We start from the raw sequence: 26,991 nt of genomic DNA on the forward strand, positions 1-26,991 counted from the left end.
CTTGTATTGTGTGGTAAGTCATAGTTTTATTATTTTTTTTATTTTATTGCAACACTAAGTAGTCCATTCTGTGGCCAATATGATATAAAAGGCCTAAAATGGGACTGATGTGATCATTGTTTTGATTTCTAGATAAGTACTTATGGGGCTACACATGCAGCTGAAGTTCAGCTTCATTGAGTAGGACATTTCTTTCAGTATACTCTTAAAGAGATTCACCCAAAAAGAAAAATTCTGTCATTAATGACTCATACTTCACTTGTTCCAAATATGTCTGAGTTACTTTCTTCAGTTAAACACAAAAATTTATATTTTAAAGAAAGATGAAAACCTGCAAACATTAACTTCCATAGTATTAGTTTTTTCCTACTATGTATGTCAATGTTTTCAGCTTTCTTCAAAAAACTTCCTTCATGTTCAACACAAAGTAACTTGGAAGTTTTTAAAAAAGGTTTACAACCACTTGAGGGAGAGTAAATAGTGAACTATTCCTTTAACCCAATCTAGTTGACTTTACTAGAAAATTGTATTGAAACCCAGTGGCTTGAACCCCTTACATTTAATACAGGGAACAACTTAACAGCCATACTTGAATTAAAATATTACTGTAAGTCCAAGAAGATTGTAAAGGTTCTAGGTTAATTTAAAGAGGGCTGTTTAGTTTCACCTTGTGTAAAAACATAAAGGGTTTAAGGCAACAGGTTTCTATGCAGTTTTCTAATAAAGTCAACTAGTTTGGGTTAAGAGTGTAATGGGTTACAGTAATAGCAGTGAATCATGCAGGCATAAAATAAATGTTTAGCCTTGTAAAGCAATAAGCTTGTTATAATTTAGATATATTTTTAGGGTGGAGCACAGTATGCTGTTGTAGTTTTCATATAATTGATGAGTCAAACATAAGATGTGTGTTTTAAATTGCAAGAAGTGAATTAACATGTTTATCAAGATTCAAATCTTGCATCTTATATTTTTTAAGGTTTTGCCCAATAATACCCATATTCTGCTATTTAAAAAAGTATGCTGGAATTTGTGTCAGCATTCCCTTCAATGAAAACTACAGCAGTGGACATCAGTGGTGATAAAAATGTATGAGAAGGATAAGGGTGTTCATAATGAGAAGTGCAGTCACTATCCTGATCTCTAAGTTTGTAGAACTGACAGATCTGCTTGGAATACATGGAAACATGCTGGAAATGTTTAACCTATTATACAGTTAATTCAAGAGTGCCAGGTTTAATGACACTTTACATATATAAATAAATATCACTGAACTTTCTAAATGAAACCTAAAACTAATTCTTTGTTCAGTAATGATATTGTGCACTTCTAATACTTTACAGTGGCAAAACCTGGAATAACACATGGGAGCCCTCCAGGAATTCCTGACACTTTACGCCCAAGTCTCCTCATGCTAACCGGATTGCAATATGACAGTCTAGTCAGCATAAACACCTGGACTCACCAAGCACACTTTGGTTCTCAGTGTTTTGTAAAAATAGTTTTTGCTATTCTTCAGTAAATACTTGAATATGTTTTGAACTTATTCTACTTTTGATGTTTAAGTTCAGAAAGTTGTTATTATAAACATAATTTGCATTTGTCATGAACTTGACTTCTTGTTGTTGTGAAAGCTGTTTATTATAATGCATTTCCAAAGGCATCATTTGAAAAGATTTATTGCAGTGCAGTTTTACTTGAGCTTGACATACCAGATGTATGACATGAATAAATATCACAAAATAAATATAATAATAATAATAAAAAATATACATTTCCTTCAATTATAATTGTTTTTAATCATTTATACATGTATGGTAATATATTATTGCATTAAAAACTGTTATAAAATATATGTTTTTGGTTTTTGCATGTTTGCGTGATTTTTTTTTTTTGTGGCATTATAAATAAATGATAAATGTTTCATTAAAAATGTATTGTGTTTATTTGCATACTCATTTACAATGAACTACTATTTATACTATTTAATGGGCACTATATTTGTCATCTAAGTTTGACATATTTATATTTGTATACCTACAGGATGCATGGTTTAGTTACAGGAAATGCTGGAAATGTTTTCAAACATGAAGCTTTTTTATTATTTTAATATTCGTTTCAAATTTAGTATACTGCATATGATCTGGTTTTACTATGATTATTTTGCACATCAGGTTACCCCCACAAAGGAATCTCACGTTAAATATACATTTGTATTTTTAATAAGACAATAAATAACATGTAATATTAATACACATTTTGATATTTAGGTTATATTATAAGGTTATATTAATCTACCTTCAGCCGGAAGATTACCAAATAGAGACAAAGTGTGACGTAGATTGCGACGTTGTGATTGGACTATAACTTCAAAGCCAAATTAAAAGATCCTTCGTGTTGCTAACTATGTATTGCTAACTTTGACACTTTACTAACAGTGTCCTTTATCAATGAGTTATCGCTGTGTTTCAAATAGTTACCGATTAACCAAGATCGTAACCCTAAACTTAACCCTACCTACACCTTTCAATGAACTACAATTTGTAGCGCCATGTCTTTCCCGTCTTATCTATACAGCGATTGTGGGTAATGTAGTTTAAAGCCTTTTTGTAATAAAATGGAACAAATACAATTTTTTATGAACTAAAGACTATCTGAATAAGGTCATTGTGCATATATTTATGACATATATGAAAGCCAGGCATAAATTTGTTATTTTACAATGAATATTTTTTTTTAAAACAGCTTTTATTGACTTGATCAGTATATACCAGACTATTATATCCAACATTATTTATTGAACATAGCATAGGTAATAGTCTTGCTGATGTTCTCTCACTCATTTCTCGTTTGAAATGTGAATACTTTTTCCTTTTCTACAGGGCTCTACTCATCCCCTTTGAGTAAAAGGGCAGTTAACCTATGTAGATGTATTATATTCAACATGGATAAGAAATTGTATTGTCACATGTACAGTTGTGGTAAAAAAAAAAAATTTTTAAAAAGCTGTAAAAATAAGCTAAACAGTAGTATCCTCTTTAATCACAAGTTATTAGCAATACTGATCTAGGTTCATCACAAATATTATGAGTTCAGAATAATATGTGTGGATGTAATTCTGTAAGTGTGTTTCATTAATGTATATCATGTGATGTTTAATTGTTTTCACTTTATTTGAAATTTGGATAAAAGCTCTTTTAAAATATGTAAATGTTTATAAATATAACCTTTTTAAAGACATGTATTTGTTTGAAAACCACTCTTTATCTGATTATTTTTACTTTCTAAATCTTCAACTGTTTGTGTAACAGTATGTTTTGAAGACAATGGATGATCTTTTCTTTATGATCAAATGATTGTAAGATTTGCTGCATTGTAAGAATCATGAAAATAGTGAGAAACGTGGTAACAATGACGAAGATATCCTTTTAAATGCTGTGAATAGTTCAAACCTCCAAATGATTAAAAATACATAGCCATTAACCAACAAAATAAAAATGCAAACCTTTAAATTATCTAAACTTGAAGTAAAATAGTTCTGTGCTGTACTTATAAGTTACTGTGAAGTTCTATGTCTACAAAAAATACATATTTTATTTTACTTTTTGGCTTAGTCCCTTTATTAACCAGGGGTCGCCACAGCTCTATGAACCGCCAACTTTTCCAGCATGTTTTTATGCAGAAGATGCTCTTCCAGCCGCAATCCATCTCTTGGAAAATATTTTATTTTTTATCTTGCATTCAATAAAACATTATACAAAGTTAATTTTTATTTTCAGCATAACAACAGTGGCACTGTTATCTCACAACAAGTACAGCAGTTTTTTGTTAGACATTCTAACAAATGAATACAAATGTTTCAAAGTAAAGACAAAAATAAAAGATCAATTTTTTTTTTTTTTTTAGAAAAATCCATGAGGACCAAATAGATCCATCAGATCTTTGATGTAAATCATAGGTTATTTTTTCCAGTGGTAGAAGTCTGGTTGCCTGACTCCACATATTGACTGGAGGTATCTGAGCAGTTGACCATAATAATGTACATTTTTTGGCCAAGTATATGCAAAAATTTAATTTATCATAAAATGTATCATAAAATTAATATTTTAAAAGCTCTTAATGTCATTTAATGTAATAATTTTATTTTAATATAGAGTTCCTTAAATCGTTATATGTTGTAAGCAGTTGGGCATACAATAATGCTCTTAATTTACAACACTGATTGATTTTAGAGGAATGCTTACATACCGTACATATCTATGTATTTTAAAAAGAGACAACAATTTGGTTATAGATGATGAAAATTTTATTTTATTTTTTACAGATTTTATTACATGCTTTAGATTCAGGGTTAAGGTCATCCTCTTCTGGATTACAGTAAAAGAAAATCCACAGTCAATGTCATACTCATCAGCTGGAGCTTCATTTAAAAAATCTATGTTCTCTGCTCCAGCCAAAACTTGCAGGTACCCTGCAGGTCTCTAGCTTGCACCATCGTATTGTTGTTTATTTCTCAGTTATTTTGTTGCTTTCTGAGAATGATGATCCATAGACCTTTTAACCCCTCTTCGTTTAGGCCACATGTCGAATCTTAAAATAAGAACGCAACAACATAAAAATATATTAATATCCTTTGGACTGGGTAACCTTATGCTTATGTCTGTGCCAAATACATACCAGTACATTTCAGAAGCAAACAAGCAGGAAAGTTCTTTGAAGGAACCAGGATAAGTTGAAAGGTATTTATAGTGGTTGGCCATCTCTGCCACAAGAATCCACTGCTTCTCCTGAAGAAGCCTGACTAGCAGGATGATGTTGAACACCCTCCTCTTTGTTGCTGGGTCAGCAGAGTCTGAAATATATTCATAAAAGGAAAGTTGTATAACAAGGATTATACGTCAACTTTTAAAGAATCAACACTGACAGAAGTCAAGTGTACATACCATGCAATATGACGAAGACATCCATATCACTTCTGTTTTTTGTTGTCTTTGCTTCTGCTACTGAAAAAAAATGACAGTAATAGTAACACTTACAATTTTTCATGACTACATGTAATATTAATAAGAATTTCCTCACCCTCTGCCCACTCCTCTACATCACAGACCAAAGTCTTCCAATTGGTTTCCGGTCACTGCCAGTTTCATGGATTCTGTTTTGCAACTTGCTTTGCAGAACTGTTGCGGTCTACATTGATAAGCAATCAAAAATCACAATACTATTTAAATAGGTTACAGAACAACTAAAACAAATTCTACTGGATATCGTTACCTTCTGATATCAATAGGTCGGCGAGATGGCCAAATTGTTGAATATCTGCTAATTCCAGCACATGACCATGAGAGTTACAGTAGCATGTCTGGTCACTGCAATCCTATAGAAGAAATATTGCACTGTTCAACCTCCTTCCCAAGAGTAAAACCAGGCATATCCTGGTATGCCTCACTCCATTTCACCTGGTTAACATATACAAAAAAACAAACAAACAAACAAATAAGTAAACCAATAAGTTTTGGGATTTACCTGTAGATCAGTTTAAGATTATCATATAGTTCATCTATCTCAGATTTAAACTCATGTGCTTAGGCATGAAACATACTAAAATCATAGGCTTAAAGATGGTGCTGAAACTTTGGACAGCTTTTTGCAACTCTTTGGAGGTAGTGTCATTAGTTGATGTAGTCCACAAATCTTCCTGTCAATCCTTAATCCTTAGCTGTAAATAAACCTTCAAAAATGCCAGTGTTTGAAAAAGGAATGAAACAGTACAGAACAAGTGCATAACAGTTTATATCTTCTAATCTAATTTTACTAGGTGAACATCAAAGAGCTGTTTTCTTGTTAATTTATACATTGTTTAATTAATACATACAGTTTAAAGTACCTTGTGCATTCTTGGAATGGTTATGCTTATGGTTCATATCTACTTAAATTGGCAGTATATCTAGTGTGGAAGCAAGACAGATGAAGGGCTCTTCCTTGCAAATACTATCCACCTTGTATTGCACAGACTCCCACTGAAGAATATCTCAGAAAAATGTCTGCTGAGATCTTAGCAGTCCATTAAAAATAATTATACCAACATCTTTTCCACCAATGAAAAGAATATAAAAATATTTTAGGATATATTAATACTTGCATGACCAAATCTGAGAGAAAAAAAGGCCATCAGTATGCCTTAGTTTAAATAAAAACAAAATTTGACTCTAGTCCACTGTCACCTAGGTCTACAGATACAGAGACTAATGGAAACAATGAAGTACACACTGACAGTCACTGGAGCAAGGCTCCCTCACAGTTGGGAAGATTGGAGTTCCTATGAGCTGTACCAGATAAAAACAACAAAAAATGTACATTTATAACATTTCCAACTTATCCTAAGACTAGTTGACAAGCAGCATAAGCAGTTCTAATTTCCTAAACCCCAATGTGGACAGTTGATGGCCTATAAGGTGTCATAAAATCAGACAAAACAAAATACTTTCTGAAAAAAAAAAATGGTTGGCCACTATCAACACCCAGAACAAATAGTTTTAAACAGTTATGCCACAATATTTTGTGAGCTTATGCTGTAGTTTTTTAATGTTTTTCATAAACAATAGTAATAGTAAAACTAATATGTCTCTTTCTGTTACTACAATAGTAGTGAAAGAATAAATGCATTTTATCTCATACAATCACATATGCCTAAACAATGTAGATATTTCATATACATGGAATGAAAAACTTCACTAACCCTTGACTGATTCCAGAGTGGTCTTGGCCTTCTTTACATGGTGGTGCTTCCTGCAGATCATCAAGTTGTCATCAACACTTAAGCTTATAATTAAGATCTTGATGATAAATCTGAGTATCAAGGACTCACTCATGGTGATAGGCAGAAACAGGCTGAAAGACACAAGAATTAATCAAACAAATATAAATGTGTTAACAGAGAAAGAGAGAGAGACAAGTGCAATTTAACAATATAGACATGGGTAAAGTGACTTTACTTTTTGCTTATTAGAAAACAAAATTGGATTTTTAAAGAAATCTAAAGAACCTGAAAAGAGCAAAGAAAAAATATTCATATCTGAACAGTGAACACCTTATAATTTACACCTGTATATATATATATATATATATATATATATATATATATATATATATATATATATATATATATATATATATAAATATATATATATATATATATATATATATATATATATATATATATATATATATGTGTGTGTGTGTGTGTGTGTGTGTGTGTGTGTGTGGTAGATTAAAATAAAAATAAAATTAAATTAAAAATTAAAAATGTGCTCAGACGGGCAAAAGTTCTGCCTTTTTTCCTTTAAAGGCATGGAAAATAATTGTTTTTACAATAAACCTTTGGAAACACTTGATGTTCTTTAATATTGAAACAATTACGAATACATTTGTATTATTAGAGTTGCATATTGCATATTATATATAGATTTTGCACGAATTCTATTGTGGAAAACAACAATCTGGTAACACTTTTCCTCATCTTAAAATGTATATATTGTTCTGAGCTATGCATGACCAACGTTATATTTGAGAAAAATATGTTTTTAATAAATGAACTTGATGTAATTAGATAACGTCGCTAGTTTACAGTACATGCTTTATCAACCAATCGTCTTTATTTGTTTACTTTTTACTTACCTTGTGGAAAACCGCAGTGAACCTTGGGATCGCAATGAACCTTGGGATAGCGAGCATAGACTGTAAAAAATAGATCGCCACATACAATGACCCCAACTTCAATGAATAATTACAAATGAAAAAGATCAGCCAAAAACATTTTTAAACATTTTATTACTTGAAATGTAATATTTTTTAAAGTAAAAAAAACAATAAATAATATGAATGAATCAAAGTTTTATTAGGCATAGATATCCTAAACTGGGCAACCGAATATAATTTCACTCATTAAATATAAAGTAAATGATAACATATTTATAAACACCAACTAATCTCCAATAAAAATACATTATGCAGCATTAACATACTATTTCATGTTGACAGTTGAACTCATCTGAGAACTCACTGCTGATGCAGTTTGACCAATAGCAGAGCGGCGTTAAACTCACCGCGAAGGGATGTCACGTGGACCGAAGTTTATTCATACAGTAGTTTCGACCCAGTTTACAGACGCTTTTCATGAACAAAATAAAAATTACATATTTTTAAAATAAGAAAACTGCGATAATAGGCGTAAATCAGGTTTTAAAAAGTGCGTTGACATCTTTTGGTAATTATACGAGCCTCCAGCGTCTCCCTATGACGCCTCAGGCTCACATACATAAGGTGCGTTCGACTTCATGCAGCGCTGCGCAGATCGATCGAAATCTGTCTTAAAGCGGTGCATTCTGGTTAGAAATCTTGTCCGGATTGATGCTGCGCCGATGCCACGTGACTGTCACATGTGGCATCAAAGTACCGCGACAGCGCTCCGAGATCAGACGGCAGACTCAAACCGTGCAGCTTCTGAAGAGCGACTGCAGGAGCTTTGATGACGACACCGATATTACACGATTGGCCGAGTTCACCGCATGACAACAAACACGTGTATTTCGGGTTTATAATTGGATAAATTCCGATTCAAAAGTTTCAAAACAAACAATTCACTTTTCACACCCTCTCTATCCTGTACACATCTTGCTTATTAAAAGACTACAAATATTTTACTGCAGTAATCATGTTTTGTTAAATAGTCTGGTTATAAAGGTTAGCTTGTTTGCACAGGTTTATTTTTAATTTTAACTTTTTATACAGACTATTTACTGCATTCATGAACGATTTAAATGATATATTTAGTGTATATTTTAGTGAATAACCTAAATAAGTCTTCTATCTATAAATGTACATATATGTAAACCCTTTTTTAGCATATTCAAACAAGAAGTATTAGCCCAAAGATTGATGTTTAACTCCTAGAATTTATGCTTATTGTTTTGTATTTAATAGACCTGTTCGTTTTTATGTTTATATTAACCTCTCATTTCCTCTTATTTCTCTCATGCATTTGTTATATATTTAATTCATAATTCTCTCTTATTGTTTAAAAAGGAACTACAGTTTGTAGAGACTGTGTTCTGTTTTATTTGTAAATGTTTTGTTGTTATAAATAAAAATAACAAAAAAATATGATGACGCCATGTGATCGGTCATCATGACTGCAGCAACTTTGAGTCCCGAAGTGTCCAGCTGTCCGTCTTGACCGCTCCGTTTTCAACTCCGCCCCCGCCTGCGCTCGACTAATCTCGTTGATCACCGGCTGCAGCTGAGCTTCATGTCGAACGCACCTATATTCTATAGGGAATCCCTGCACGTCTAAATATGACGCTAAAGGGGTACCCTGTGCGTCAATAACTTACGCCGAGGGTTCCTGACCAAGCGTCAGTATATGACGAGTTGGGAGTGAGAATGTGTTGGATATACAGATTATACACTTATTCAGCGCCATCCCGAAGAGTTGTGAGGTTGTGTAATTGTAACTTGTGTTTATTGATTGTGAAATTTGCCAGATATATTTATAACAAACATATGTATACTGCTGAGTCTTGTGTTTAACACACTTTTAAGCATTGTGACTTATCACTGAGCTCTGATTGCAATTTTCCTAAAGTGAAAGAATGGAAAAAACACATTTTATTAAATGTCACCTGTTCATGCAGGTGGTTGGTATTAATTCCTGGTAGTGTTTACATTTACATTACAGCTTCAAAAAGATCACAATAAATCTCTGTATCTTTTACTGAGTTTAATTATAATTTTGCCTGAATTTTTACTCAAAACACTGCTGTCTGGAGAAAAATAGGCAATTCTCTCTTGTGGTTTTATTAGGCTTATTTACTCCTTTCTTTAACAAACCACTACAACACTTTATTTTATTTATTTATTTTTTACATTTATATGCAAAACATTTTTTTGACAAATAAAATATTAGTGAAGTAAATGAAGATTATTTTGCACTTTTTTTTTCAGAGTACATCAGCAGAGCTCATTAATATTCACAATCATTCCAAATATGGACATTAAGGAGCTTCTGGTTCTATGGCTACTTTAAGGGGCAATAAATAAGATATAAATCCATTTCTGGGTCATTTTTAACCTGATATCAGAAAACAATTTAACTTATTGAATCAATGCCATATGGCACCTAAAATTAAAATAGCAAATGACCATTCTAAATTTAGGCCAAAAATGCAGTTGTAGAAGAAGGGGATTAAATATATTTTCCACTCACAAGGTCATCATGTTCTTGAGCAAAACATTACTAAACGTCTACTGTTGTCACTTGCATAATAGTGTGTAAATGTAATTCAACAAATTATGAAACAAACTTTGATAATCATCATGACTGATAAACTGACAACAGTGATAAAAACAACGGGCAAGGCACTTCCTCTTTTTTTATTTTTTTTATTTTTTTTGACTGGCCTTTAAGATCACTATTTCAAGGTCAAGGTGTCCTAATTAACATACATTTATTTTACAAATATAAGTTAAGTAGAGGAAATTCAACAGTCTATCACTAAAATTGATTCCACATGTTCATCAACACTCAACCAAAATACAAAATGTATAAATCTAAAAACAAGACAATCATGATAAAAACCTACACACACATACACCCAGGAACAAACTGATATAGCTTGCAGAGAGTGTGGTCTCACTCATCTATTACCATTTTTATTTAGTTATTCTACTGCTGCAGATATAAAAGTATTCTAATTTTCTTTCTTCATATAGGGACTGCAAACCAAATACCAGAGTGTAGAAGCTGAAATATGTAAGAAAAGTCAGCAGGAGTTTTGTTAACAATACTGGCCAGTGTTTATGAAACATTTTGTCTACTGTGGTAATTCCATGGCTGTTAGTGCTGCTTCAAGAGAGAAATTATATTTTGTTCATATATTATATTATTCATTCATTTATTTTCTTGTCAGCTTAGTCCCTTTATTAAACAAGTGTCGCCACATGGGAGTAAACTGCTAACTTTTTCAGCTTATGTTTTACGCAGCAGAGGCCCTTCCAGCTGCAACCCATCACTGGGAAAAAAACATACACACTCATTCACATACACACCCATACACTATGGTCAATTTTAGCATACCTAATTCACCAGTACAACATTTCTTTGAACTTGTGGAGGAAACCAGAGCACCCTGAGGAAACCCACACGAACATGGGGAGAACATGCAAACTCCACACGGAAATGCAAACTGATGCAGCTGAGGCTCGAACCAGCAACTTTCTCACTGTGAAGCGAATGTGCGACCCACTGCATCGCCCTATAATACGTTGTGTTATGTTAACTTAAATTTAGTTAAATTATATTTGTTTATACTTTTTACTATTATTTTAAAATTATTAGCAGTTATTATTGAAATGTATTATTACATTTTTGTATATTTTATTCATAGGATATATCATTTCATTATTTGTAAATCTGACGTTTTAATTGTTTTTGTTTAACTGAATTCATTATGATTGTTTCTCTTTTAATGTTTGCTGTTATTGATTAAATTCATAATTATAAAGTGTAGATATGTGTGTGTGTCTGTGAATGTGTGTTTGTTTCAAGACAACTAATTAAAAGAACATCACTGAATCAACATTTTGCTTTACTGCAAGGAAATGTTCATTTAAGCATTGAGAAAATACACTTGATTTAGATGTGCAATTGTTTGTATTACATGCATAAAATAATGATTTGTTTAGAGTATATACATATTTTCAGAACAGTGTTTTTCTAATCAGCTACGAGCACAATGGAATTAGCACATTACTTCTTGCTTATGAATGCTGAATCAGTCTCAAACTGTTTATTCTGCAGTATCTTAAAAAGAATTAAACATAGCTAATTGTGTTCAAAGATATTTTTTCAGTGCTCCTTGGTATGATTTTTCTTGTCATTTTTTTTAACATATAGTGGGCAAGACCTTGAAATAATAAAGGCTGTAATGTATATGATAATCTGTAATTTAAAGGTTGTCAAATATATGATAGTTTATTCCCTTTTTTTAAACTGTTTATTTAATGAAAAATTGTATAGGCTTATTATAGGCTATATGTAGTGTTATCTATGTGTTATTCATCAGCACATGGAAGAGTCATTCTACATAAATGTTCTCTTTTGATATGGCAAAATGTCTACAATCCCTTTCTTTTTCCAACATTTAAACTTAAACAACATCAATCAATTAAAACAAGACAACAAAGATAACCTACCCTACCATAATATATATATATATATATATATATATATATATATATATATATATATATATATATATATATATATATATATATATATAATGTTTCATCAAGAATGCAAAATTTCATGAATTTAAAATAATAATATAATTAATTATTATTATTATTTAATTATTTAATAATAATTATATGTTTTTTTTTAATTTGTTTCTTTTTTCAAAGCATTTAACCCAAAAATATGTTTAACATGTTTAATAAATATGTCACCAAAAATCATTTTGCTAGCTGAAACAGAAAATGTTATGGCCAAACTAAAACTCAAAATCTCTCCATAATGTATAAAAACATTCCTAACAGCATATAAGACTTAAAAACACAGTAACACCAGTGACAAAATGAAGCACCATAATGACGCTCAGTGGGGTTACCCATAAGAAAAATAACACTAGTGACAATTTTCAGGAAAAAAAAATGCATTTTTTACAGAATATCTGCTGTGAGGTATCAAACCACATGTTGGTGATCATGATATACACTATAAAAATGACTGCAATTTTAACTGTAAAAAACCCTGTTACAGAAAAAAATGTAAAGCATGTTTCCCTGATAAGTGTGGGTAATAATTGTAAACTGACATCCCCAGAATTTCCAGCATGGCACTTGTTTTTATGCGTTTTTGTTGACATTATTGTTTTTTAATAAATAAATGTATGATGTGTAGACTTTCATACTTCAAAACACTGATGTATAATACTATAAATTACAGAAATACGGTAGTTTACCTTAACATTTAGAAAATTAGTGTTAGCGGATATTTGATGGTTAAGTTCTGGCAACAACAGCTGCTGGTTTTTCACCATTTTTCAGACTTTTATAGTGAAGTATTAATCCATTTATATTCATTTATCATTTTTACAGTTCCCAATAAAGGAGATCACACCAGGGATGTCAAAAGCAGCAGGAAATGAAAATAAAAATGTCAAGCTTTGTTATATATAGTGTATGCTTCTAAATCAATTTTTTTGTTAATAGGTAGCACTCCAGGAGACTACTATTACTTTTTATATCATTCACAATGATTGTTATGAATACATAAGTTGTATTTTGAATGACAGTAAAAATCTCTTTTTTTGTTTCCCTCAAGTTAAAGCACTTTCCTTCAGTATATGGGTGTGGGGACAAGCAGTTTTATGGTGTTTGAAATTTTACAAAAGTAATTAAACAACAAATATTGCCACATTCATGACTCAAAAGGTGTCATTGTTCAAGTAACATTTTGTCACAATATGAAATATAAATAATTTGTAAAATATTTCTGTTATTTGTAGGGAAAGACAAATGGAATGTTTTGTAGAATGACAAACTGACACATTAATTTCACCAATATCATAAGTGTCATCTTGATTCTTTTACTTGAATTGAGATTGACAATACAGTACATGCACAATGAACAAACAGAAAACAAAGCTAAATCAAAACATTTTTTTCAAGACTTCACACTTCGCTGATAATTGATTATAAAGCTTGTTTGGCATGTTGTCCCGGGAGAGAGCCCTGAGCTCATAAGATCCTTGAGCCCAGGGCTCCCTCCCGTTTGCAAGGCGAGAGGGGAGTTTAAGCTCAGGTAGATCTCGAGAACTCCCCTGCTGTAGTAGTTAATGAACAGATAGTGATTGCTCTTAAGAGAGCATGTCTATGGTGCCGATTTGAATTAGTCAATTAACCTAAGTTGTATGTTTTTGGATGGTGGGAGGTAACCGGGAAACTCAGGGGAACCCCACGTGAGCATGGAGAGAATGGGTAAACTCTGCACAGAAACGTTGGCTGGCTTGTTAAGGTCTAGAATCAGTGATTTTCTTGCTGTGAGGCAACAGTGCTAACCACAGGGCCAGCATGCCACCCATCTAGGAAAGGAGGAGTAGGGGTGGAAGGGGGCACTCTTCAAAACGAAGATGGCTGTTATATGGAACTTAGGGTATTTATTGTGTAATCATTTATTGTGTAATAATTAATTGAATAATGCAGGGCTTGTCATGTTCACCACAATCAAGTACTGCTGGTGAACTACAATTTAGTCAAGAACTACAAATCCCTACATTCCGCTATACATACACCAGGTTTCACTTCCACTGATCACACATGCAGCTGAATCCTGTCACCTATTGATTGTTTGGACAAATTATTCACCCTGCACCCGTTTGTTGTTACAGAGTCGTTTGTTTTTGTATGGTATGTTGTTCATGTGCTGTGTTCTCGTACCTTGCCTTAGTTTCTTGTTTTGATACTTTGTTAGTATCTTTTTTTTGATACTTTGATTTTTTGGATGTCCTGTTGTTTTTCTGTTGTCTACACAATTATTTATTCATTAAATGCACTTGGATCCAACCTTTTTGTATCGTCTTTCAACGTATCATGACAGGGCCGGCTGCAAGCAATCATAAGCACGTGATCCTCTCGAAATTAGTTTATAAATAAACTTTACAAATGGTTAAGAGAAAAAACACTCGCCGTGTCTGAAAATTCAAAAGTGTACTTTTGTTCTTCTTGTTGTTTTCTTGTTTCACCCATTTTGATTTTAATACACAGGAGCTCATTTGTTCAATGCAGGCAGACATTAAGACAAAGCCTTTGTACATTAAATTCTTGCTTTTATAAAACCATGTCAAATTATTTAGCTTAATGTTCACGGTGGCCTGTCACAACATTCAATAGTTCTCAACTTAAGTTCAAGAGTGGTTAAAACAGAAACTGAAAAAATGCATTGTAACACCAGCGAACATCTAAAAAGATTTATTTGAACATAATTAGATACATTTCATACATCAGTCATTTTTGTAAAAGTTTGGATAAAGTAAACAACAACTAATTTTAAAGGATTTAAATCCTTTAAATATAAGAAATATATATATATATATATATATATATATATATATATATATATATATATATATATATATATATATATATATATATATATTTATATTCTCAAATTTGTGAACATTCACATAACTCCACCCATTGGAACAGTTTTTCACAAGAACTGAATATTACACAACTCCGCTCAGTGGGTGGGAAATAAAGTTCAATAAAAGGAACTCACCACCTCTGAAAGTGATTAATTAGTTTGTCAACACGTCGCTGTAAACAAACAACTATGCTGGCGCAGATTGTTCTTCTACTTTCTTTGGCTGGTGAGTTTGGAAACTATTTTTGACAATTAAGGAACATCAAATTTGGATGTTTCCAGCATGTTTTGTATCAAAATAATGTTTTTATGTTTAGTCATTACTAATAGTTGTGTAGAAAACACTTTAATACTTGTTTTTTTGCATCTATGTTGTTATAAACAGCCATGGCAACAGCAGCTGATGATTGTCCTTCAGTGGTAAGTTGAGCAATATATCCTTATGCTCTCTATCTTTTTTTTATTCATCTTTAACCAGCTATTTGTATGTGCATTTATTTACAGCCAAACTGCGGTAAATACCACCTGCCCGCCTGCACCATGGATTATAGGCCTGTGTGTGGTACAGATGGGAATACATATGGAAATGAATGCGTGCTGTGTGGGAATATTTTGTAAGGAAACCTACATGTAATTCAAGTTTGCAATGTTTGGTTTATCTGCTTGTTTTAATGTTCTCTTTAAACTGGCATTTTTGTTGCAGTAAGGAAAAGCTCAACATCATATTAATCTCCAAAAAGGGTGAATGTTGAACCAGATCCACTCAGCTTATTTGGGATGACGTGAAGGCTGGAACTAAGTGTTGCTTTTTACTGGGTGTTCGTCACAAAATGAAGAATTTGTTCCTTTTTAAAATATTCAAATCTTTAAATAAACTCTTGATATACAAGTCAGTGTTTTGTTATTTGAATTCTGATAGTGGAGCCTCTGGAAAAATTAAACTATGAGTTCTAATAAAATGGTCACACTTTACAATAAGGTTCATTAGTTAATGTTAATTAATGCATTTACTAACATGAACAAACCATAACCAATACATTTACTACTGTATTTGTTCATGTTAGTTAACATTAGTTAATGAAAATACAGTTGTTCATTGTTAGTTCAAGTTAACTCATGGTGCATAAACTAATGTCAACAAGCATGGACTTGAATGTTAATAATGCATTAGTAAAGGTTAAATTATGATTAATAATGCTGTACATGTGTTGTTCATGATTAGTTCATGTTAGTAAATGCATTATCTAAGAAACCTTATTGTAAAATGTTACCAATAAAATGTTGTCTTGATCAAATAAAGAGGATATGTCTATAAAGCCCTTAGTGTAGTTAAATTAAATGTTTGTGGAACAGTTTCACTTTTTTTTACAAAGTTGTTTGAAAGAATAGAGTGAACGTCATTCATGCGAGAGAAGCTACTTGTTTATATATAAACATAAATCCCTATATATAGAAATATAAGAAATATAGTAAAATACGAATTTTGGTCTATTACATCTATGAGTAAACAATCCTGTATTTTTCTTTAACATTTGATATAAATATAAATGTGTATGTTCAACAGTGTAAAATGTTAAACTAATGTTAAAATAAACAGCTTATACAGCAAGAAGGGTATATTATAAATTAAGTAGCTAAATAGCAAGTTGTTTTTCAGTGACACACACTGTTAGACATTTCAAAGGGTTTTTACAGTAACTTACTGGCAACACTGTTGCCAGTAAGTTACTGTATTTTAGATTTACAGTATACAACTGTAAATCCGTTTACAGCATGTTACTGTAGTGTCTGAAAATGGTTAACTACTGTAAAAACCTAAGTTAACAGTTAGCTACTGTAAACCTTTTAATTTTGTCCTAAATATTTTATAATATAATTTTATTAATATTATTTTAATACTATAGACCTAAAAAAGACACAATTACAAAATATTAACAAAATAAACACTCTTTATTTAAAACATTGGAGATGCTTAAAACAAGCTTAAAAATGTGTAAAAACATTACATTTCAATCATTCAAAATATTCTATTTTAAGAAAAAAAAACATTGAAAATGACAAAGCACATTAACATACATGTACAAAACTAATTTAAGTGTCTGACCTGCATATTGTTGAGAAAAAAAAACCCAATTGTACTAAGTACTACTGACATTAAACCAGACACAATTACAAAATATGCCATTCTTTAAAACATTAATAATGCTTAAAGCATTTAAGGAAAATGTGTGAAAATTACATTAAGCATTAAAATCAACAGATTAAAAATAAATAAATTACACAAAGCACTAGAACATACATGTACATTAATAATTTAAATGTCTGAATTGCATATTGTTGGAAAAATAAATATTTGTAACTATTAGCCGACTCAGAAACAACCCAACTTTAAAATATTACTAATTCTGGTGTCAAATGCTCAACAAGGTCTGAATTCACATGTTCAAATGCAATTCATCTTTATTTCTATTGCACTTTTACAATGTAGATCAATGATATCAAAGCAGCTTAACATAGAAGTTCTTGTAAATTGAAGCTGCTTCAGTCCAGTTTTCAGAATTGAAGCAGTAAATGTCACTGCTGAAAGTCCAAACACTGAAAAGCAAATCCACCGATCCACCAATCGTAGCCAAGCGATCCAGTGGCGACAGTGGCATGGAACAAACTTCACCAACTGACGAAAGTGTAGAATAAAATCCCTTGAGAGATACCAGGCTCAGTTGGGCACGACCAGTTCTCCTCTAGCCAAACTTGTGCAAGGCCGCAGTCTAGGCACCAGAGGCTTGAAAGTTCACCAGCGGGTGGTCAGGCTGGCCCATTGGATCAATGCGGAAACTCATTGATCACGTGTGTCTTTTAGGATTCACTCCTCCATGACCACCACAGCATCTGGTCAGGATTTGGCCCAGTCCACACTGTTAGACATTTCTGTAAATTACACAGTTATTTACTGTATTTCACCCAGTGTAATACTGCAAATTCCTTTTACGGTAAATAACTGTATTTACCGTTGCATTATGGGAATTTAGTGTGACGTCGAACAACATATACAGCGATGTACTGTATTTGTAAAAATTCGTGTATTATACTGTATTTTCCACAACTGCTTCAACGCCACCTTGCGGCGATTCGACTACTCTGCACCACATTTTGCCTGAGGACCCTGGAGCAATTCTGGAGGACAATTTATTAGTGTGCCTGAAGAACATACTGGATTTAACAAACTTTACTCTGGTAAGCTGAGGCAGTGTTTCATTTTACAGAATGTTTTGTGGACGAGAATAGAACAAAGTAAAGTATAAAGTTGGCTATTATTATTTTCTCTGGCTTGGCGTTATTTCACCCATTTGAGAAATATATCATCTATTAAGATGTTACCTTTATTTAATTTATTACATTAACACTACTATTACTTTAAATAAGACTGTTTATGACTATTAGCCATTGTTCTCGTCATATCTTTTTATTTATTTACATAGGAACCGGTGTTGCAGCGGGTTTTGGTTTAGGAGGGAACCAGAGGTATGCAGACAGTTTTGGAGGACACTTAGCACGAGACAACGGTCCGGCAGAGAGTGTTTTCCCCCAGAAGAATATGAATGAAAGACCAACAAATAATCCAGGTAAAAGCGCGTCTGTCTGTGCTGACAACACTCGACATTGATTTGAGCACCTCTATTAGCATTTGTTTGCTCGGCAACATTGGCTGAAGCGATCTTAAAATGGTAATGTTAACTGTTAGCTAAACTGAGCTAAGTTTATACTGAATTGGACTCAAACTCATTTTAACGTGCAACGTTTAACTTATATTGATTTATACTATATATATTAGATGTTGTGAACTTATTTTTCTCTGGTTTAGAGTAACTTATAACGTTAGCTTGAGAAAATAACATCGCGACGTAACCTATAAGAACGTTAACGTAAATCTATAACGTTACAATATGCATAGAGGTAAAGTTGGTTTTATATTCGCACATTCGTTCATTTAGAAGACTCTATACTGTTTACCATGTTACTTTGAATATTCGATCAGAATTAGCATGCCAGTATGACTTGAAATCAACATTAACACTGTTTATTTGACCGTGAGCATGTTGTACTTTGATAGTCATTAGCTGCTAAAATGATTTCGCTATTTAGAGTTTGCAAATAATACTTTTATTAAATTAAATTATTCAGGGGGAAGTCTGAATCTGCTAATATAAAACCAATTTTACCTCTATGCATTATGCTAATAACCACCTTTTTGCTATTTATTGTTTGCTAATTATTTTTTTATCACAACTCTTGACATTTGGTTTAACATAATTGTTACCATTATATTTTTTTCTGTTTAGATATGGCACTGGCACAGCAGCAGGTTTTGTCTAAAGAAACAAACAGCATTTCAGAGGAACATCTTGATCAGCACAGCCTTATGCTTAAAAAATAAGCAAGACCAGTAAGCAACCAAGGTAAACAAATAAAAAAAAAAGTTGTGTGGAGGTTGTGGATTGTAGCATGGTATTCTTATCTGTATTTTTGGCTTTTTTATGGTCTCAATATAGAATACTGGGAGCCTGCCTGTGCAAACTGGACCTCATACAACAGTAAGTACTGTACATCTATTTGTTTCTCAATATATTAACGTTACTTTTAATACAAAATGTGTCACATGTTTAGTTGCTAGCTAAATAAAAAAATTGTTTTCCCTTTTTTATTAAACCATTTAGTAGGTTTTTTTTCATCTTTGTTTATAATATTTTTGAGCAGATTGAGGTCTGTCATGGGTCAGACATTTCAAAATACAATAATTAGTATTGGGATACATGCATTTGTCTATGTATTAAATGTCTTTTTCCCCATTTCATGTTGCCTAAATATTTTGTAATAAATAAAATAATACAATTTTTTGTATAAATAATTCCAGAGGATGAAACAAAATGCACAGCAACAACCAGAGTGAGCCAGAAGATAGCAGGAGAAGTAGTGAAGAGAATGACAACCATGAACAACAGTGAGTTATCCTTCTTTCACCAGCTAACTGAGAACTTGGATTAGGTGAGACACTCTCAATAGTTTTATCAGTATTCAGTCAGTTTTAGTTTATTAGGAATACATAAAACAAATAGTCTAATCTGTCCTGCAGTGAATCAACCCATCACAAATGCTACAATGTTTTTGTAAAACCTTGTTAGGGAAAAAAATAAACAGGACATTCTGGTTAGTTCTCTTTTAAACATGGTAGTGAGCAGGTTATGAGCAGGAGCCAGTTGCTCAGTACCAGCTGAAAACTACCCCAACCTAGCTGCCATGCTTCAAAATAATTAACCAGTATATGATTTATTTTTTTTAAACAAGCTTCTTCTATGCTTATGTTAGTCTGTTTGTCCTTATCCAGAGTTCTTCATAATCCTGGACTGGGCCAAATCCTGACCAGATGCTGTGGTGGTCATGGAGGAGTGAATCCTAAAAGACACACGTGATCAATGAGTTTCCGCATTGATCCAATGGGCCAGCCTGACCACCCGCTGGTGAACTTTCAAGCCTCTGGTGCCTAGACTGCGGCCTTGCACAAGTTTGGCTAGAGGAGAACTGGTCGTGCCCAACTGAGCCTGGTATCTCTCAAGGGATTTTATTCTACACTTTCGTCAGTTGGTGAAGTTTGTTCCATGCCACTGGATCACTTGGCTACAATTGGTGGATCGGTGGATTTGCTCTTCAGTGTTTGGACTTTCAGCAGTGACATTTACTGCTTCAATTCTGAAAACTGGACTGAAGCAGCTTCAATTTACAAGAACTTCTATGTTAAGCTGCTTTGACATCATTGATCTACATTGTAAAAGTGCAATAGAAATAAAGATGAATTGCATTTGAACATGTGAATTCAGACCTTGTTGAGCATTTGACACCAGAACTAGTAATATTTTAAAGTTGGGTTGTTTCTGAGTCGGCTAATAGTTACAAATATTTATTTTTCCAACAATATGCAATTCAGACATTTAAATTATTAATGTACATGTATGTTCTAGTGCTTTGTGTAATTTATTTATTTTTAATGTGTTGATTTTATTGCTTAATGTAATTTTCACACATTTTCCTTAAATGCTATAAGCATTATTAATGTTTTAAAGAATGGAATATTTTGTAATTGTGTCTGGTTTAATGTCAGTAGTACTTAGTACAATTGTTTTTTTTTTTCTCAACAATATGCAGGTCAGACACTTAAATTAGTTTTGTACATGTATGTTAATGTGCTTTGTCGTTTTCAATGTTTTTTTTTCTTAAAATAGAATATTTTGAATGATTGAAATGTAATGTTTTTACACATTTTTAAGCTTGTTTTAAGCATCTCCAATGTTTTAAATAAAGAGTGTTTATTTTGTTAATATTTTGTAATTGTGTCTTTTTTAGGTCTATAGTATTAAAATAATATTAATAAAATTATATTATAAAATATTTAGGACAAAATTAAAAGGTTTACAGTAGCTAACTGTTAACTTAGGTTTTTACAGTAGTTAACCATTTTCAGACACTACGGTAACATGCTGTAAACGGATTTACAGTTGTATACTGTAAATCTAAAATACAGTAACTTACTGGCAACAGTGTTGCCAGTAAGTTACTGTAAAAACCCTTTGAAATGTCTAACAGTGCAGGATTATGAAGAACTCTGGATAAGGACAAACAGACTAACATAAGCATAGAAGAAGCTTGTTTAAAAAAAATAAATCATATACTGGTTAATTATTTTGAAGCATGGCAGCTAGGTTGGGGTAGTTTTCAGCTGGTACTGAGCAACTGGCTCCTGCTCATAACCTGCTCACTACCATGTTTAAAAGAGAACTAACCAGAATGTCCTGTTTATTTTTTTCCCTAACAAGGTTTTACAAAAACATTGTAGCATTTGTGATGGGTTGATTCACTGCAGGACAGATTAGACTATTTGTTTTATGTATTCCTAATAAACTAAAACTGACTGAATACTGATACAACTATTGAGAGTGTCTCACCTAATCCAAGTTCTCAGTTAGCTGGTGAAAGAAGGATAACTCACTGTTGTTCATGGTTGTCATTCTCTTCACTACTTCTCCTGCTATCTTCTGGCTCACTCTGGTTGTTGCTGTGCATTTTGTTTCATCCTCTGGAATTATTTATACAAAAATTTTTATTATTTTATTTATTACAAAATATTTAGGCAACATGAAATGGGGAAAAAGACATTTAATACATAGACAAATGCATGTATCCCAATACTAATTATTGTATTTTGAAATGTCTGACCCATGACAGACCTCAATCTGCTCAAAAATATTATAAACAAAGATGAAAAAAAACCTACTAAATGGTTTAATAAAAAAGGGAAAACAATTTTTTTATTTAGCTAGCAACTAAACATGTGACACATTTTGTATTAAAAGTAACGTTAATATATTGAGAAACAAATAGATGTACAGTACTTACTGTTGTATGAGGTCCAGTTTGCACAGGCAGGCTCCCAGTATTCTATATTGAGACCATAAAAAAGCCAAAAATACAGATAAGAATACCATGCTACAATCCACAACCTCCACACAACTTTTTTTTTTATTTGTTTACCTTGGTTGCTTACTGGTCTTGCTTATTTTTTAAGCATAAGGCTGTGCTGATCAAGATGTTCCTCTGAAATGCTGTTTGTTTCTTTAGACAAAACCTGCTGCTGTGCCAGTGCCATATCTAAACAGAAAAAAATATAATGGTAACAATTATGTTAAACCAAATGTCAAGAGTTGTGATAAAAAATAATTAGCAAACAATAAATAGCAAAAAGGTGGTTATTAGCATAATGCATAGAGGTAAAATTGGTTTTATATTAGCAGATTCAGACTTCCCCCTGAATAATTTAATTTCATAAAAGTATTATTTGCAAACTCTAAATAGCGAAATCATTTTAGCAGCTAATGACTATCAAAGTACAACATGCTCACGGTCAAATAAACAGTGTTAATGTTGATTTCAAGTCATACTGGCATGCTAATTCTGATCGAATATTCAAAGTAACATGGTAAACAGTATAGAGTCTTCTAAATGAACGAATGTGCGAACATAAAACCAACTTTACCTCTATGCATATTGTAACGTTATAGATTTACGTTAACGTTCTTATAGGTTACGTCGCGATGTTATTTTCTCAAGCTAACGTTATAAGTTACTCTAAACCAGAGAAAAATAAGTTCACAACATCTAATATATATAGTATAAATCAATATAAGTTAAACGTTGCACGTTAAAATGAGTTTGAGTCCAATTCAGTATAAACTTAGCTCAGTTTAGCTAACAGTTAACATTACCATTTTAAGATCGCTTCAGCCAATGTTGCCGAGCAAACAAATGCTAATAGAGGTGCTCAAATCAATGTCGAGTGTTGTCAGCACATACAGACGCGCTTTTACCTGGATTATTTGTTGGTCTTTCATTCATATTCTTGTGGGGGAAAACACTCTCTGCCGGACCGTTGTCTCGTGCTAATTGTCCTCCAAAACTGTCTGCATACCTCTGGTTCCCTCCTAAACCAAAACCCGCTGCAACACCGGTTCCTATGTAAATAAATAAAAAGATGACGAGAACAATGGCTAATAGTCATAAACAGTCATATTTAAAGTAATAGTAGTGTTAATGTAATAAATTAAATAAAGGTAACATCTTAATAGATGATATATTTCTCAAATGGGCGAAATAACGCCAAGCCAGAGAAAATAATAATAGCCAACTTTATGCTTTACTTTGTTCTATTCTCGTCCACAAAACATTCTGTAAAATGAAACACTGCCTCAGCTTACCAGAGTAAAGTTTGTTAAATCCAGTATGTTCTTCAGGCACACTAATAAATTGTCCTCCAGAATTGCTCCAGGGTCCTCAGACAAAATGTGGTGCAGAGTAGTCGAATCGCCGCAAGGTGGCGTTGAAGCAGTTGTGGAAAATACAGTATAATACACGAATTTTTACAAATACAGTACATCGCTGTATATGTTGTTCGACGTCACACTAAATTCCCATAATGCAACGGTAAATACAGTTATTTACCGTAAAAGGAATTTGCAGTATTACACTGGGTGAAATACAGTAAATAACTGTGTAATTTACAGAAATGTCTAACAGTGCAGATCATAACAAGGATTTGTTTTTGTTTTTTTGCTATAATGTCTCTGGAATTTGGCATCTTATTGAAATAATAGTTCATTTCTATAGTCATTTCAGACTTTTTAGAGGGTGTGAGAGGTTATATAGGGACATTCAGTTGAAGTCAAAATAATTAGCCCTCTTTCTAAAGTTTTCAAGTTTCAAGTGTTATTTAACAGAGATTTGTTTTCAACACAATTTTAAGCATATTTTTAAGATCTAATTTCCAATGACATTTTTTTCTGTAGTTTTTGCCATAATGATATCTTTTGATGATGGTCGTATTTTATTATATTATATTATATCACTTACACATTATTTTACTAGTTATTTAGCAAGATAATATATTCAGCCTAAAGTGCAATTTAAAGACTAAACTAGGTTATTATGTTAAAGAAAACGTAAGAAAGCCATCGTGGTTTGTTCTGTAGACTAAGATTATTAAAGGACTAATTATAATGACATATTTATTATATTATATTAACAGTTTTTACTCTAGCCAAACTAAAATAAATAAGACTTTCTTCAGAATAAAAACTATTATAGGAAATTCTGTGAAAATATCCTTGGTCTGTTAAACATAACTTTGGATATCACATACAGTTGAAGTCAGAATTATTAGCCTCCCATTGAATTTATTTTTCTTTTTAATTATTTCCCAAATGATATTTAGCAGAGTAAGTAAATGTTCAAATTATTTCTGATATTTTTTCATCTCTAGAAAAAGTCTTATTTGTTTTATTTCAGCTAGAATAAAAGCTGTTTTATTATTTTTTTAAAAAACATTTAAAGGTAAAAAATTATTAGCCCCTTTAAGCTATACATTTTTTCGATAGTTTACAGAAAAAAACATCGTTATACACATAACTTGCCTGATTACCCTAACCTGTTTAATTAATCTAATTAACTTAGTTAAGCCTTTAAATGTCCCCTTAAGCTATATAGAAGTGTCTGGAAAAAATCTAGTAAAATATTATTCACTGTCATTATAGCAAAGAAAAAAATAAATCAGTTTTTAGAAATGAGTTATTAAAAATTCAGAAATGTAAGAAAAAAAACTTCGCTCTGTTTAACAGAATTTGGGGAAAAAATAAACAGGGGGGCTAATAATTCTGACTTCAACTGTACATGCATGTGTTTTGTGTAATGCATTTTTGCCAGACCCCCTTTCACTTCTCAAACTAAACCACACAAAGATGAGGCATAATGGCAAAATAGTCTGATTGCCTTTGTACAGTATGTACTGTATGTATGTATGTATGTATGTATGTATGTATGTATGTATGTATGTATGTATGTATGTATGTATGTGTTTTTTATTGGATTCACTTTAATGGAATAACATTGCGTGAAAATTACAATCTACACAATTTACCCAAACATACACAAAATGAAAATGGAAACCATGACTTTAAACTGACTGTTTTGTCATTGTCTCTTATTTTAGTGTGGTTTCATCTGACAAGACAAGGGGCGTCTGGCAGAAATGTAGTAACTATTACTGCACATTGAAAAAGAAAACTTCCTATTAAATCTGCTGCAGCCTGTCATTTAAATTATTAGAACATAACTTCAGCAATTTAAATGTAAGTTGTTTATCTTAATTCAATGTTAATTATTTTGTAATTATTAATTATTATTATTATTTATTTATTTTTTTGTAAACTCACTTAAAATTAAGGTCCATCTCACCTTACAACTTAACTCCCTAGTGCAAACAAATGCACACACTCTCTTACGCTCTCACACACACACACACACACACACACGCACACACACGCACACACACACACACACACACACACACACACACACACACACACACACACACACACACACACACACACACACAGAAAGAGAATACATGTTGTGAGCCGTGATGATTTAATTTCATGCTTTTGTTTTTAGCAAAATCTTAAAGACAGGTATACTTAAAATAATAACAGAAATAATAACTTAATTTATGATTAACGCCACCAATGTTTATTAAGTGTTAATTTATTTAATTAAACACAAAAATGCATTTTCAGAATATGTCCTTTCAGATTTGTCAGATTATTTAAAACATATCAAGTTGTATACTTGCAACAGCTCAAGAAAATGAGAGACTGGTAAAGACATTATCTAGACCAGGGATGTCCAAACTCGACCCTGGAGGGCCAGCTTCCTGGAAAGTTCAGCTTCAACTTGCTTTCACACACCTGCCAGGAAGTTTCTTGCTGCAGAGATGTATAAAGTACTAGAGACCCAGACCTAACTAAAAGTATATGTGCTCTATTAAAAAGTGACTTCAGTAGAAGTAGAAGTTGCTCTTTAAGTACCATAATTAAGTGGAAGTACTAAAGTATTCTACATTTTTTTGTACTTAAGTATTGCAAGTAGTTTATTTCAAAATGTACTACTCAATTACTGAAAGTAAAAGTACAAGTACTGTTTAATGTAGTTATTAAAGAAAGCAGTCAAAAGACATCATATTGTTTTGTTTATTTTAAATATCTTTTTGGGGCACGTGATTAAGCAGAATGAAAAGAAACATGGCTTACAATATTGTTTTTCTCTCAAGCTTGAACCAAAGATCTGACAGATTATACCAGCTTTAACACACACCTTTTAAAGTTGTGTGTAACAAAAACATTCTGTAATCCACTCAAAAC

The 26,991-nt window shown here is 32.1% G+C and overlaps 2 protein-coding genes and 3 long non-coding RNA genes across 16 annotated transcripts in view; 2 read left to right on the forward strand and 3 right to left on the reverse strand.

The window, feature by feature from the left end:
- The window catches only part of immt (inner membrane protein, mitochondrial (mitofilin)), a 905,839-nt gene that overhangs the window by 43,957 nt on the left and 834,891 nt on the right, over positions 1 to 26,991 (forward strand). The window lies entirely within an intron of this gene.
- LOC101882685 (uncharacterized) lies at positions 4,293 to 8,314 on the reverse strand. 12 transcript variants are annotated; one of them, XR_015507290.1, is made up of 9 exons: positions 8,057 to 8,314; positions 7,672 to 7,731; positions 6,734 to 6,885; positions 5,597 to 6,320; positions 5,269 to 5,453; positions 5,077 to 5,174; positions 4,941 to 5,000; positions 4,675 to 4,849; positions 4,293 to 4,587 (listed from the first exon to the last, which is right to left on the reverse strand). It is a non-coding gene; the product is annotated as an uncharacterized LOC101882685 (long non-coding RNA). The 12 variants fall into 12 exon arrangements; XR_015507293.1 differs by having other exon boundaries at positions 4,941 to 4,997; positions 5,077 to 5,184; XR_015507286.1 differs by having other exon boundaries at positions 5,077 to 5,184; positions 8,019 to 8,059.
- On the forward strand, positions 15,342 to 16,085 carry spink2.3 (serine peptidase inhibitor, Kazal type 2, tandem duplicate 3). The gene is made up of 4 exons (XM_087281380.1): positions 15,342 to 15,422; positions 15,582 to 15,616; positions 15,701 to 15,810; positions 15,900 to 16,085. Exons 1-4 carry the CDS (start codon positions 15,386 to 15,388, stop codon positions 15,946 to 15,948), a joined length of 231 nt encoding a protein of 76 aa, XP_087137506.1. The 5' UTR covers positions 15,342 to 15,385; the 3' UTR covers positions 15,949 to 16,085.
- On the reverse strand, positions 17,128 to 18,966 carry LOC147840802 (uncharacterized). The gene is made up of 2 exons (XR_015507353.1): positions 18,205 to 18,966; positions 17,128 to 18,124 (listed from the first exon to the last, which is right to left on the reverse strand). It is a non-coding gene; the product is annotated as an uncharacterized LOC147840802 (long non-coding RNA).
- Positions 21,832 to 23,663, reverse strand: LOC147840803 (uncharacterized). The gene is made up of 5 exons (XR_015507316.1): positions 23,611 to 23,663; positions 22,778 to 22,894; positions 22,643 to 22,684; positions 22,236 to 22,322; positions 21,832 to 21,851 (listed from the first exon to the last, which is right to left on the reverse strand). It is a non-coding gene; the product is annotated as an uncharacterized LOC147840803 (long non-coding RNA).

The sequence above is a fragment of the Danio rerio genome, chromosome 14, assembly GCF_052040795.2.
Source record: "Danio rerio strain M-AB ecotype USA chromosome 14, GRCz13ab, whole genome shotgun sequence".
Classification (NCBI taxonomy): Eukaryota; Metazoa; Chordata; class Actinopteri; order Cypriniformes; family Danionidae; genus Danio; species Danio rerio.